At 27.2% G+C, this 13,678-nt stretch overlaps 9 protein-coding genes across 9 annotated transcripts; 4 read left to right on the plus strand and 5 right to left on the minus strand.

Moving 5' to 3' along the window:
* Positions 1–184: 184 nt before the first annotated feature.
* Positions 185–1,364, minus strand: PNEG_02684 (hypothetical protein; the record flags this gene model as incomplete). Its single annotated transcript, XM_007876516.1, has 4 exons — positions 185–511; positions 571–978; positions 1,023–1,054; positions 1,112–1,364. The coding sequence occupies 4 exons, from the start codon at positions 1,362–1,364 to the stop codon at positions 185–187; spliced, it is 1,020 nt and encodes a 339-aa protein (XP_007874707.1).
* A 101-nt stretch (positions 1,365–1,465) lies between these two features.
* On the plus strand, positions 1,466–5,045 carry PNEG_02685 (hypothetical protein; the record flags this gene model as incomplete). The annotated part of the gene is made up of 15 exons (XM_007876518.1): positions 1,466–1,605; positions 1,652–1,697; positions 1,752–1,776; positions 1,823–1,867; positions 1,914–2,483; positions 2,528–2,615; positions 2,655–2,734; positions 2,781–3,149; positions 3,190–3,376; positions 3,421–3,477; positions 3,522–3,635; positions 3,681–3,952; positions 3,997–4,293; positions 4,341–4,754; positions 4,796–5,045. The coding sequence occupies exons 1-15, from the start codon at positions 1,531–1,533 to the stop codon at positions 5,043–5,045; spliced, it is 2,889 nt and encodes a 962-aa protein (XP_007874709.1). The 5' UTR covers positions 1,466–1,530.
* A 134-nt stretch (positions 5,046–5,179) lies between these two features.
* Positions 5,180–5,612, minus strand: PNEG_02686 (hypothetical protein; the record flags this gene model as incomplete). The annotated part of the gene is made up of 2 exons (XM_007876519.1): positions 5,180–5,211; positions 5,257–5,612. The coding sequence occupies one exon, from the start codon at positions 5,610–5,612 to the stop codon at positions 5,358–5,360; it is 255 nt and encodes an 84-aa protein (XP_007874710.1). The 3' UTR covers positions 5,180–5,211; positions 5,257–5,357.
* Positions 5,613–5,874: 262 nt separating this feature from the next.
* Positions 5,875–6,832, minus strand: PNEG_02687 (hypothetical protein; the record flags this gene model as incomplete). Its single annotated transcript, XM_007876520.1, has 4 exons — positions 6,752–6,832; positions 6,606–6,703; positions 6,300–6,558; positions 5,875–6,256 (listed from the first exon to the last, which is right to left on the minus strand). The coding sequence occupies exons 1-4, from the start codon at positions 6,766–6,768 to the stop codon at positions 5,875–5,877; spliced, it is 756 nt and encodes a 251-aa protein (XP_007874711.1). The 5' UTR covers positions 6,769–6,832.
* A 260-nt stretch (positions 6,833–7,092) lies between these two features.
* Positions 7,093–8,509, plus strand: PNEG_02688 (hypothetical protein; the record flags this gene model as incomplete). Its single annotated transcript, XM_007876521.1, has 3 exons — positions 7,093–7,309; positions 7,359–7,533; positions 7,579–8,509. The coding sequence occupies 3 exons, from the start codon at positions 7,093–7,095 to the stop codon at positions 7,925–7,927; spliced, it is 741 nt and encodes a 246-aa protein (XP_007874712.1). The 3' UTR covers positions 7,928–8,509.
* PNEG_02689 (hypothetical protein) lies at positions 7,577–9,563 on the minus strand. The gene is made up of 2 exons (XM_007876522.1): positions 8,381–9,563; positions 7,577–8,330 (listed from the first exon to the last, which is right to left on the minus strand). The coding sequence occupies exons 1-2, from the start codon at positions 9,456–9,458 to the stop codon at positions 7,939–7,941; spliced, it is 1,470 nt and encodes a 489-aa protein (XP_007874713.1). The 5' UTR covers positions 9,459–9,563; the 3' UTR covers positions 7,577–7,938.
* A 95-nt stretch (positions 9,564–9,658) lies between these two features.
* PNEG_02690 (hypothetical protein) lies at positions 9,659–10,375 on the plus strand (the record flags this gene model as incomplete). Its single annotated transcript, XM_007876523.1, has 1 exon — positions 9,659–10,375. The coding sequence occupies exon 1, from the start codon at positions 9,677–9,679 to the stop codon at positions 10,373–10,375; it is 699 nt and encodes a 232-aa protein (XP_007874714.1). The 5' UTR covers positions 9,659–9,676.
* Positions 10,376–11,222: 847 nt separating this feature from the next.
* Positions 11,223–11,944, plus strand: PNEG_02691 (small COPII coat GTPase sar1; the record flags this gene model as incomplete). Its single annotated transcript, XM_007876524.1, has 4 exons — positions 11,223–11,345; positions 11,391–11,430; positions 11,476–11,821; positions 11,884–11,944. The coding sequence occupies 4 exons, from the start codon at positions 11,223–11,225 to the stop codon at positions 11,942–11,944; spliced, it is 570 nt and encodes a 189-aa protein (XP_007874715.1).
* Positions 11,945–12,001: 57 nt separating this feature from the next.
* PNEG_02692 (hypothetical protein) lies at positions 12,002–13,501 on the minus strand (the record flags this gene model as incomplete). The annotated part of the gene is made up of 5 exons (XM_007876525.1): positions 12,002–12,359; positions 12,400–12,637; positions 12,680–12,992; positions 13,042–13,335; positions 13,382–13,501. The coding sequence occupies 5 exons, from the start codon at positions 13,499–13,501 to the stop codon at positions 12,002–12,004; spliced, it is 1,323 nt and encodes a 440-aa protein (XP_007874716.1).
* Between the last annotated feature and the right edge of the window lie 177 nt (positions 13,502–13,678).

The following is a 13,678-nucleotide window of genomic DNA, read 5'->3' on the forward strand; positions in this document are numbered from 1 at the left end:
ATTGAGATCATCTCTTAAATCATTTATGAGACTGTCATCTTATAAAATATTTGTCTAGTTTATTAATAAAAACAATTCGATTAACGATATGATATAATTATGAATTTTATATTTTTTTAAAGCTTAATAAAATGACTGACTATCCATGTTACATTTATGATATTTATGTATAATAATGTTGTTTTTAATATTTACACTTTTTTTTTTTATCAAATAAGATATTTTCTATATGTTGTGCTCTTTTTTTGACAAGTTCAATATCAGAAAATAATTCATTAACATGATAACCTTCAAGAGGTGCGAATTTTAAAGCCATTCTTTCAAGAGATTTTATTTTTGTATATAAAGATGCAATTTCTAAAAGAAGTTCGGGGCTTATTTTTGTAGTACGTCTAATATTATTAACGATCGCCATATTTTGGAATAAATACCTTTTTTTTAATTGTTTAATTTGTTTTTCGAATTCTTGAATTGTATCATATGAATGTTTTTTTATATTATCGATTTTATTCTTTTAATGTTAGTTAACTATTTTATGATTTATATTTATAAATATAAATATATTATTACCTGGGATTCAATTAATTTATGTTTTAGTTCTTCGTTTTGTTGTTGTAACGTAAATATTTGATTTGTATTTTGATCTAATTTTATTTTCGATGTATAATTTGCTTCCTCAATTCTCTGTTTTAGTTCTTTCTCTTGCAATTCAATTTTAGCCTTGGCTTCTTTAACTTGTATTTCATAATTTTCTCTTGTTTTTCTTTCGCGAAGGATTTCGTGAACTCCTTCAAATACCACCCGTTCGAGCTTTTCGCATTTTATAATAAGCTCATTCATACGTTTGTAATCACATGGCATTTTTTTTTGTGCTTCAATTTTGTTTTTAAGCAGGGTAATAATTGTTTCATAATATTGTTTATGTTTTGGTTGATTATTTAAAATTTTACAATAATTTGAAATGTCATACCCATACTTCTACAATTTATTAATATATTTTCATTCATTTAATTCCTAAAGACCTGCTGAACAAATTGAACTTTTGATCTAAGTGCTATATAAAATATAACTAGGTTAATTTTGATTCTAATGTTTTTTTATCTTAAATTACCTATATTTTCACCAATAACTTCCTTTAAAATCTCCAAAAGTTCAATATTTTTCTCATTTATTGTTTCAATTTCTTCAATTGCTTCCTGTAATGATCTTTCAAGCGAATGCATTCTTGATAATCCTTGTTGAATCTCTTGAAGACGTGCAAAAATATCATCATATGTTGCTTGTTCTGCTAAAAACAATCTGGATTTATAATAATCCAGAAGTTCCCTTGTACTATGGTATTCGTTTTGTTCTTTTGACTCCATTACTCTTACATATAATCATTTAAATTCTTAATGAATCTAAAGATCGGTTAAGTATTGTTGTCAGAAGGTTACCAGGACGACAGAGATAATAAAGAGTGATTGCTAACCGAAAAATTATATAAATGAAGAATAATAAAAGAATAAAATAGAATTAGAAGGGAAAACTATGACAAATATTAGAAATTGGCTTTTAGGAGAAGATGGTAGAAAAAAAAGCGGTTTGAAACGGTCAAAAATTGAGGTAAGTAGAGAAAATAATAATGAAATATGATTATTTATTTTATTAGAGTGTAGATGATTTAAATAATGATAAAACTAAGAAGCGTGTAATACGTAAGAATAGAATATTGATTTATAAGTATAGCTGATTTTTTTGCGGGAAAAAAGTGTCGGATGATGAAGAATTTGAGTTGTAAATGATTAAGATATTAACATACAAGATAATTTATGATTGATAGGGTAAATAAGAAAGAAAATATAAAGAAAAATGTAAAGAAGCAAGAGTAATATCGTTAAAAGTAATGGAAGGATGATTAATTTTTCGATTAGTATTCAATCAGTTGAAGAACCATGTTTAGTTCCAATAAATGTGTCACAATTTTTTATGGATAAAAATAAAATATTGAGATCTTCTCCTGCTTCTAAAAAAGTAGTTTCTGATGAAGCAGTTCAAGAAAGCTATATTAATGATGATGATTTTTCGTTTAGTCAATCTGATTTACTTGAATTTGAAGAATTAGATAAGATTTATAAAGATGAAATAAATCAGAATTCTCCACCTAAAACGGTCGATTTTGGGAACAGAAATGATATTTGTAATATTGAATCCTCTTTGATAAAGAAAGATCCTATAGATCTTAAGGGAGAATGTACTGATACATCTTTACCCGTAATTAAGGACACTTTTTCAAATATAAAAACTAAGGAGTCTGTGATTATTTCCAAGAAAAAGAATGATACCAAAGTCAAGATTACTCCTAAAAAAAAATCTAATTATACAAATTTAATTACGGATAAACAAGAACAAAATGTCGAAGATGCTAAAAATATAGCTCAAAAGGTTTTAAATGAATGTCCTTTGATATCTTTGTCAGATCTTGAAAATGTTGAGAGTAAAGGGTTATTTATTTTTATTTTGTTATATCCTGCTTATATTATATTAGTGTTGAATTTTATGACCATACAACACATGTTCCCTTAGTGACAAATGCTTCTAAAGAAATACCTATTGGTCGTATAAATTGTCTTTCTGTAAGTACTTAATTTTTAAGAAAGTATGTAATTATTTAGGGCCTAACTTTTGTTTTTACTGGTATTTTGAAAACAATTGATCGTGAAGAGGGATGTAATCTTGTAAAAAGATATGGAGGGTTAGCTTATTAATAATTATTTTCTTTTATGATGAATATTTTATAGAAAAGTAACAACTGCTCCTTCTAGTAAAACGTCATTTGTTGTATTAGGAACAGATGCTGGCCCTAAGAAAATAGAGGTTATTAAAAAGAATAAGTTAAAGACTATAAATGAAGACGGTTTATTTTATCTTATTAAGAATATGCCGGCTTTAGGTGGAGATACTAAGGCTGCACAACTTGTACAGAAAAAAAGAGAAGAGCAAAATCTTGAAGCTGAAAAAATGGCAAAATTATTGGCTCCAGAAACTCGAGAAATGCAGAAAATCCAGTCATGTCAGCTTTGGACTACGAAATATGCACCTCAAAGTCTTAAAGAAATATGTGGAAATAAAAGTTTGGTAGAAAAATTGCAGAGATGGTTACGTGATTGGTTAGTATATATAAATTTGTCAAAAATTCTTATGAATTAGGGACCAAAATCGTATTGCTAATTTTAAGAAGCCGGGATCTGATGGATTGGGTTTTTATCGTGCGGTTCTTATATCAGGTCCACCTGGCATTGGAAAAACTACATCAGCACATTTAGTTGCGAAATTAGAAGGCTATGATGTATTGGAATTTAATGCAAGTGATACAAGAAATAAGAAACTGTTAGAAGTAATTATAAATATAAGATACTTTATTTTTATTTAATCTTTAAGGATTCATTAATTCGAATTTATAATAATACATCACTTAGTGGATTTTTTTCTACTTATGTAATTTTATAAGAGAATAATTTTAAAAAAAATAATTTTTTTAGGAAGAAGCAGGAAAAAAGAACAAACTTGTTTTGATCATGGATGAAGTGGATGGTATATCTACTGGAGATTATGGAGGAATTGGTGAACTTAATTCTTTTATTAAAAAGACTTTGGTAAGTTTTATTTTGTTAATTTTTTTTTTTAAAAAAAAAGAAAAGATACCTATAATATGTATTTGTAATGATAGAGCTTCAAGGAAGCTCTTGCCTTTAGATAGGACAACATTTGATCTTAAATTTCGAAGGCCTGATGTCAATTCTCTTCGTTCTCGAATAATGTCTATTGCGTATCGTGAAAATTTAAAACTAGAACCTCAGGCAATTGATCAGTTAGCTGAAATTACTAATGGTGATATTCGCCAAATTATAAATATTCTTTCATCTTGGAAAATTACTCAGACTTTTATGAGTATAGATGATGGAAAAAATGCGTAAAGATTATGTTTTTTATTTTTTATTAACTTAGATAAAATAGTGCAAAGGCTGCTGAAAAACATATTATTATGAATCCTTGGGATATAGTAGGGAAATTTTTAAGTGGAGGTATATTTAGGCATACTAGTAAACTTACATTAAGTGATAAAATTGAACTTTATTTTAACGATCATGAACTTTCACATTTAATGTTTCAAGAAAATTATTTAAAAACACGACCTGATCTATTAAGTTCTATTACGAATTTGAAACAGAAAAATCATGAGCACTTAAAGTTAATAGAAAAGGCTTCTGAGTCTATTTCTTATAGTGATATTGTCGATTCTATGATTCATGGGTAGTTTATTCAAAGAATTAATATATTTTATAATAATTATATATTAGACCGCAACAACATTGGGGTTTAATGCCTATGCATGCTGTATTTTCATGTGTTATCCCTTCATTTTATGTTTCTGGATTTTCTACATCCCAATATTCGTTCACCTCGCTTTTGGGTAATTTATCTAAAACTAACAAACTAATGAGATATTTGCAGAGTATTCAGGCTCATATGTCCTCAAAAATAACTGGAAATTGTAGTGAAGTTCGGAAATTTTATATACCATTATTATTTGATCTTCTTTTACGAAGACTTGAAATTAAGGGACAAGATATAATTCCAGATATTATTAAACTTATGGACGAATATTTTCTTTCTAAGGAGCATTCTGAATATATTTTAGAATTAAGTCTAGGGCCAAATAATGGAAATCTTTTAAAGATTCCAACGCAAACGAAAGCTTCTTTTACAAAACAGTAAGGATTTATTTTATTTTTCAGTTTTCTTATAGGCTAAGATATAATAAAACTATCCATCCTATTCCATTTTGTGATACTTTTGATTCAGTTAAACCTGGTATTGTATATAATACACCTGATATAGAAGATGCTTTGGAAACAAATTCATATGAATCTCAAGAACGCGTTTCTGATAATGAAGACGGTCCTGAAAAAGACAAGCTTGTTATTGAAAGTGGAAAGAAAGGGAAAAGGTCTTCTAAAGGTACAGCTAAAAAGAAAAAAAATAACAATTTCGACAAAAATTAAATATTATATAAATGATAATGTGTTTTTTTCCACATTTTTTCAATATTTATAAAAAAAACGTATGATATATATATGATGATTGGTTTTATTCTTATAATTGTGTTTTTATTTTATGATTATATAACGAAGATATGATTTTATTTAAGTAATTCTTGACATTTAAGTTCTAGATTGAATAAAAAAATAAGTATTGGAAATATATAAAACTTACCTAATTCTTTCGAATGTTTGTTTAATTCATTTGATATTTGTTCCAATATATTTACTTGGTTTTTTATAATTTCTATTTTTTCTAAATAATCATTTATATTTTTATCTAATTTTATTAATACATTGAAACGTTATCAAATATTGTATTGTACATATATAAGATAAACTTTCATTATTATTAGATATATCTTTTATAGAATTTTCTATTAAATTATAATGATCAATGGTTATTTGGTTCGTTCTTTTTAAAAAATAAAGATTAGTATTAGTATAGTTAAATATTGAAATTAAAAATGTTTTAAATGATCTAATTGTTTTTGAAACAATATTTTTTAATTTTAAAGAATCTTCATCCATATTAAATTTTCTTTATAGTTAATTCATTTTAAAATAAAAACATTTATAAACGTTTAAAGATAATTTAAAAATATACAAATGTTTAGTTATTCACAAATATATAACATATAAATATAGATATATAATTTATATTGCATAAGAATTTAATTTTATTAAATATTGAGATATAAATATGTATTTTTAAGATAATATGATTGCAGTTTTATATATTCTTTTGAATAACATAAAATACAACGAAGAAAACATGATATAGAAATGAAATTTATGAAATTTGTTCCAAATAATCAAGAATCTCAATTTTTGTTAATTTTCTAAATTGAGGGCATAATGGCTCATTTGTATCCTCTGTTCCAAGATTATATGTCACCGATGGCCCAACAGCACCTATCTCTATAGTATCTTCAGAAAGTTCTCCTTCAAACCCTTCTTTTAAAGTAAGAAGTGCAATATGTATAGCGTCCTCAAGTTCAAGTTGATCATTATATCTTTTTTCAAGAAAAGTTTTCGCTGATATTGCTGACTTTCCAATTGCTGTTGCTTTCCATGGAAAATATGTACCGGACGGATCAATCTGATATAAAGACGGTCCATTATGTTTGTCCCACCCTGCAACTAATATAGACACACCAAATGGGCGTATACCACTAGATATATTATATTTTTTCATAAAAAATACTACTTTTCTACCCAGACTGTGTTGCATCTTGCATTACCTTAGCTAGATCTTGAACAAGTATACGTGTTGGAGGATATTCGCGATAAATTAATTTATAGGCAGAATGTGCAAGTTTTCGTGCTTTATCCACTAAAACTCGAAAATCTGGTCCAATCCCAGAATATACCATCCCAATACTTGGTGTAATACATGAAACTTTATCAATCGTATCTTGTTCAACAAGTGAAGATTGGCTTTTTTTTTCTGTCACCAAAACAACTCCATTTTTAGCTTATTTATTAGTTTTATCAAATAAAAACAAATAAAACACTTTTTACCTTTAATACCAATAGATGTTACTCCTTGATTAACTGCTGCTAAGGCATATTCAATCTGTACAAGCTTCCCATTTGGAGAAAAAGTAGTTAATGAAAAACTATATAAAAATTAAGCTTTTTTTTTGGAAAAAAAAAGGTAAATATGCCTGTATCTATCCACCATAATAAAGTTTAAGTGGTTTTTTATAAGATTAATAAGATTATTATCTAATAATTAATAACTTTTTTTTATGAAGTTAAAATCTTAACGATTTAACGTATAAAGTTCAGGTTAGAAGAAATTTTAAAATAATTACTGAAAATAATAACTTTCTTAAGAAAAAAATCAAAGAAAATATAAATATTCCTAATTTTCTTATGTTTTTGTTTTTTTTTTAGGAAAAATGGATAATTTTTAGATAAAATATCAAAAATAAAGATAAAAAATAATTAAGCAGAAGTTAAGGTTAATAATTAGATATTCAGAAGAGTTATTTAGTTTAAAATAATGGGAGAAATAGAGTCTTTAGTATTTTCAGGAACAATATTAATTATTCCTGTTGTATCTATTGGTAATGTACCTCAGCTTGCTGTAGATCTTCTTGTACATTCAGCGGGTCTTTCAAGAAAAGCTATGCTTGACCATTCTTTACTTTATCCCTTTGCAGGTTCTAGAGAGGATGCAGGTGCTCCTTGTTGTGGCGGAATTGCGACTGCTTTGGATGGTAAGAACATAATTAATGAATGATTTTTATATAAACATGAATAATTAAGTTTTTGGCGATGATAAGATTACTGTTATTCAGCAAAGATCACCTATACTACCAGGAGAGAAAAAAAAATTTGTTGAAAAGGTTTTATTGCCTTTTATTAAGAAGGGGCAATTTCGTGAAGTTCTTGTATTAGGATCTACTGATGCATCTAGAAGAAATGATGCAGAAATAAAAGGGTAATTCATATATATGTTTCAAAAAGAATATATATAACGTTTTAGGCCCAAGGAGTTTATTTTATCAACGTTTCAAACTATTTCAGGATTGTCAGAGTACTTTTCAACTCTTAAATTAATATCAGGATCAAAAAAAGTTTTTCCGAAATTATTCTCATCTGGTGCACTTATTCCATTACTGGAGCATGCTTTATGTCAAAATGTTTCAATGACAGCTTTAGTAATGTATGTAATGGAAGGAGACAACACAGAAGATGCTAAACGAATGGCAAGAATCACAGCTAAAGCATGTAAACTTGACGACCTTTCTGAAAATCTGAAAAGTCCAAAAAGTTGGGATTATCTTTTTGGAAAGAAATTAAAAATTGGATTTGAGGGAGGAATGTTTTGGTGATATCTATATTTCTATATATGTCGTGATGTTATATATTGCATTAAAGAATTACGTAAAGCAACGCCTTTACTTTCCAAAGAAAAGATTTTGATATTAGCGCTTCCATAGTTTGTTCTTGTAGTGATCCATCCAAATCCTGCAATTACAATATCTTTGTGTTTTTTATGTTCAATACTTTCTGTCAAATTATAATACAAAATTTTTGCTTCATTTTTAAGTGAAGTTTTATCATGTGTAGTCATGTTATCAACACTTGAAATTGTTTTAAAAATATATTCAGCTTTCTTTCTGTTTGTAATATGTATTGGAAGAAATATATATGGAGTAACTATTAATCGATTATCTGTCTTCAAAGTATCTAGATAATCAATTCTAACAATTTTTTCTATTATAAGACTTTGTCCTTAAAATATCAATACATTTTATTAATTTTCTTAAAATTCTTAATCTTACCAGGTTTTATTGAAAATGGTTTTATTCTAGGAAATTTTTTTTTAGGTATATAAATTCTTAATTTGTTGCATTCAAAATGTTTAAATAGTTGTCTATCTGGTTCAGAAATTCCTGGGGTATCTATAATTATGCCACCGTCTTTAAATAAATTTCTCAGTTTGTTTGCATTTATATTTATTGGATTTAAAGTTGTTCCTGGTAAAAAACTAACAGTAGGTGTTTCCTCATAACCTGCCTGATTAGCAAACTTAGAAATAATAGACGATTTTCCAACATTAGTCATGCCAATAAAATATATGTTACTTTTTTTGGTTTTATATTTGTTAATAGATGTTATTAGTTTATCTATGCCCCAACCTTTTGTAGCACTTGTTAAAATAATAAATGGCTTTATTTCTTTTTCTGTAATTTGAGCTAATTTTGATATTTCTGAAACAAAATAATCTCTTATTTTGCTTAACATATCTTTTTTTCCACATATTATATCAATTTTGTTAATTACATACAAAATTTGTGATATTTTTCCATATAAATTATGCAATTCTGATATATATGAATGAGGAAAATCAATAGAATCAATTATACATATTAAAAGAGGATTTTTTTCTTTCAAAAGTATTGACAACCAATTTGCAGATGATAATGTTTGTGGAAGTGCAGGAAATTCTGTTGATAAAGTAGAATGGTGAATTAAATCATGACATCGTTGGCATATTGTCCTTTTTTTAACTTTTTTTTCTTGAAAGGATCCTGATAATCTCTCTGGAAATATATTTAAAAGCTCTAAACATAATGTTTCGTCAAGATTAGCTATTGCTTCATTAAATATATCATTTTCTTTTTGTTTTTTAGAATTCTTAAAATTTTTAATAATTTTGCTCTTATTATACATAGTATCTGAAGAATGTTTTGAATAAATCTCCTCAAATTGTGATCCACAACCAGAACATATATTTTTTATAGAATATTTTCTTAATTGTGATAATGATATTGGAAAAAAAAAAAAAGTTTTTCTTGAATACATTTCCAAAGTAAAATATATACCCCTAAAAGACCATATATTGTTTTTTTTTATCATTTTTTTAAATATAGTATAATCAAAAAAATTATCTGTGATTAACCAAATTTTTCCTGATAAAAAATAATTCTTAAAATAATATTTATTTAAGATAATTCCTTGTATGTTATTTTCTCTTTAAAATATATTATCTTTTTTCAGAAAAATTATAGTTTTGATATTCTAAGTTATGCGTACTTAACCGCTAAATTTTTGTATTAAAAATTAATAAATAATTAATGAGTAGAAATACCCTTTTACGCTTTAGTTTCAATAGTAAACCAATTTTATCTTCTTTTTATCCAGAATTATCTTTTTTGAAATGTAAAAAAAGGTCAATTTGGATCCAATCTGAGAAAACACCTAATGAAAATGCAATTAAATTTATTCCTGGTGTTAATATTCTACCAGAGTCCCTTACATCTATAGAATACTTGAATAGCCATCAGGCAACATCATCACCTCTTGCAAAAAAGCTTTTTGCTATTGATGGAGTTAAATATGTGTTTTATGGACCTAATTATATAACTATTACAAAACATTCAAAAAATGCATGGAGTCCTCTTAAACCAGAGATTTTTTCGATTATTATGGAACATATAAGTTCGGGCCAACCTATCTTTTTACCTGAAACACAAGATTTAGGTTCAAATGTAAATACAGAAGATGATTCAGAAGTGGTTTCTATGATTAAAGAATTATTGGAAACACGGATTCGTCCAGTTATTCAAGAAGATGGAGGAGATGTTGAATATAGAGGGTTTGATAATGGAAAGGTTTTTCTTAAACTTAAGGGTGCTTGTAAAACATGTGATTCATCTGTTATTACTTTAAAAAATGGTATAGAAAATATGTTAATGCATTATATACCCGATGTAAAAGGAGTTGAACATGTAATGGATAAAGATGAAGAAGTGGGCATTAAAGTAAAGCAATAGGATAGTATTTTATTTAAACTCATTATCTCTAGGAATTTGAATATTTTGAGAAAACAAAATCTTCATAATTTTGCTAATATCTTAATTATATTTTATAAAATATCAACTAAAATAAATTCATTCTAAGAAACTATATTCTTAAATGCAAGTTTTAAATCTTTTAAATTCTATAAATACACAAACATGACAATTCCAATCTAAAATTAATATCTAAACGTCTGAAAAAAATGATTTCAACACTTCAATTTAAATGTAAAGGACACCTATCCTCACGGATTATCCATTGGTAAAAACCAATAAAAAATCGGTGAAAAAAAAGCGTCCTGCCACGCAACAAATAACAGGAGATTCCAAAGATTCCTTACCGAACTAAATCAGCAAGAGCGGTCAGGGAATGTAGTTTTCACTATAAATCATAAACATCTAGAAAAAAATAAAAATCTCAAAGCTTACACTAGCAAAAACACTAACTCAGGCGAACCTTCACTGTTAAGCGTAAAACCCTTGCACCTAAACAATCAGATATTTACTAATCACATAAATCAACTTACAAAGACAAGGAATTATTTGGGTTTATCGGCTTTTTATATATTTTTTTGCATATTTTTAAACTCCGGCATCCTTTTTAAACTCCGTCTCCTTATATACTTTATGTCACGTGATTATTATTAAACTAAACCTTGATTTTTATAAAATAAAATTAATCATTAATTCCAATAGTTTTTTGTTCTTTATAAATTCATATTTTTGGGTATTTTTTTAAGTTTCTTATCTTTCTATATATATATTAGGATTTATCTACCTATTTTCTGACCGATCGTCTGAGCCTTTAAATAACGTTAAAAAAATGTTTATCATTAACTGGTTTTATGATATCCTTGCAAGTCTTGGATTAATGAATAAACATGCAAAACTGTTATTTCTTGGTCTTGATAATGCAGGAAAAACAACACTGTTGCATATGTTGAAGGTAAGTTATTTTTAAACGAGTAAAAATAATGATAAAGATGTATAGAATGATAGATTGGCAACATTTCAGCCTACATTGCATCCGAGTAAGTATTTAAGAATAGGAAGGAAAGTTTTTATGTGAAATTTAGCGAGTGAAGAATTAGCTATTGGAAACTGTTTATTTACGACATTTGATCTAGGAGGACATCAGCAAGCTAGGAGATTATGGAGAGACTATTTTCCAGAAGTAGATGGAATTGTCTTTCTTGTTGACTCATCGGATGTGGAACGATTTTTGGAATCAAAAGCAGAATTAGATGCTTTACTTTCTATCGAAGAATTGTCAAAAGTACCATTTCTTGTGCTTGGAAATAAGATTGATGCACCCGGGGCCGTTTCAGAAGAAGAATTGCGTGTGACATTGGGACTATTCCAAACAACAGGAAAAGGGAAAGTGTCAGCTGAAAATATACGTCCAATTGAAGTATTTATGTGGTAAGTTTTTATGCTCTAATGCTTGATATATTTTAATTCAACTTTTTGTAACCATATACTAGCTCAGTTGTTATGAGGCAGGGATATGGTGATGGATTTAGATGGTTAAGTCAATATGTTTAAATCTACACAAAAATTGTAAAAAATTTTGTATAAGATCAGATATAAAAGTTGAATGTATTAGCTTATTTCATTTAATATATGAATCATTTCTATCGCGCGTTGCGGATCCCCTTTACTATAAATAAATAGTCCTTGTAATGCAGCAGTACTAACTGGTACACCTGTCGCTTTTATTTTTTCCAGAAAAATATTTGCCTCTTTATTCTTGTTTTCATAGAATCTTAAAAACATTGTTTGGATTTGATAATCCGTTGCAAACCCGAAATATTTTAAAACATCAACACGTCCGGGACGAATTAATGCAGAATCCAATTGGTCTAGATGATTTGTTGTCATGAAAATAATTCGATCTTCGGCAGAAGCAACACCATCAAGTGCATTTAAAAAACCTGAAAATGTCATATTATTCCTAAAACTAAAGAATTATAATCGAAAATAAAATGAAACAAAAATACTTGTGTTCTTCTGTTTGTTCACGTTTGGAAAAGGCTGAGTCTACATCTTCTAATAATATTATACTTCTTGTAGGAACGCTGCTTAATAAGAAATTAAGACGATCATCTGTTAACCCTTTCTCCGAAAGATTTAATAAACATATGTTGTATTCAAGTTCTCCTGCAATAGATTGTATGAACGATGTTTTTCCTGTACCAGGTGGTCCATAAAATAGATAGCCTCTTCTATAAGGTATACCTTACAAATTTAAATAAAAAGGATTTAACACAAAAACAATACCTCGCTGTGAATACCAATCTCCACTATTTAAGAAATCTTTAATATCATTGATTATTTGTTCTTTAACATCTTTGTCAAGTATGACACTTTCTAGGATTCTTCGTCGTCTTGGTTGTCCAAAGGGACGCCATTCCGAGCCCCAACTTGTATAAATAACTGTCTTTCCCTGGTGCATTTTCATGGAAAGATTTCGTGCATCATGAAGTAATTCGTTAAATATTTTTCGATCTTGAAACAGTGTTGTTAAAGTTATTGTCTCCCAAGGAGATCCTGTTGACAGATCAACCATTTTTCCGTCTCTTTCTCGATAAAACTATATAAAAATCGATATATTGAAATATAATTGAATATTATTTATATACTTGAATCCATGAATTTTTATATTTAAAAAAATGTTTCCCATGGCCAGGAATAAGGCTAAATGTAGTACTTGAACTTCCATTGTCGTGCTGTTTATACATTGTTTCAACTGAAAATTGATGCATACGTTTCATTGATTTTTGTGAAGATATCCAATGAAGAACCCATAAATAACTTTTATCTTTAGATGGAATTTCAAGAGATACTGTAAAATAACGTTTAGCTAGATGCATTGATTGAATAATTCCATGACGAAAAAGTGCTAATCCTGTACCTAAGCCCATTAATCCTAATCCCTTTGAAGATTCGTTAGCATCTTTTTTTCATTATAAATCAATTTACTGCAATAAAAAATTGATTTTCATTGAAAATACTGGAAACTATACTATTTTTCTTCCTGAATTTAACCGTTTCTTCTATAACTGGATTATCATTTTCTACATTAACCGTTGATTCTATCATTATAAAATTTCAAGTCCAAGTAAATCTTTTTAAAATATGTTTTTTCCTTTAAAATAATGTCTCAAATATATACTAATTAAAGATATATGGTTGTTTTAAGGTATAAGTTAAATGTTAATTAAAATTGATAAATTTTCGTATTTTTGTATAGAAAAAAAGGAAATATTATAAAAAAAA

Source organism: Pneumocystis murina (assembly GCF_000349005.2).
Source record: "Pneumocystis murina B123 chromosome Unknown supercont1.7, whole genome shotgun sequence".
Classification (NCBI taxonomy): domain Eukaryota; kingdom Fungi; phylum Ascomycota; class Pneumocystomycetes; order Pneumocystales; family Pneumocystaceae; genus Pneumocystis; species Pneumocystis murina.

What these genes read in the sequence shown, in the direction of transcription:
- PNEG_02689 (XM_007876522.1), bottom strand. Translation starts at nt 9,458, where the DNA reads ATGATAAAAAAAAACAATATATGGTCTTTTAGGGGTATATATTTTACT. An exon ending in ACCATTTTCAATAAAACCTG is followed by an intron (nt 8,331 to 8,380) that starts GTAAGATTAAGA and finishes TGATATTTTAAG; the next exon opens with GACAAAGTCTTATAATAGAA.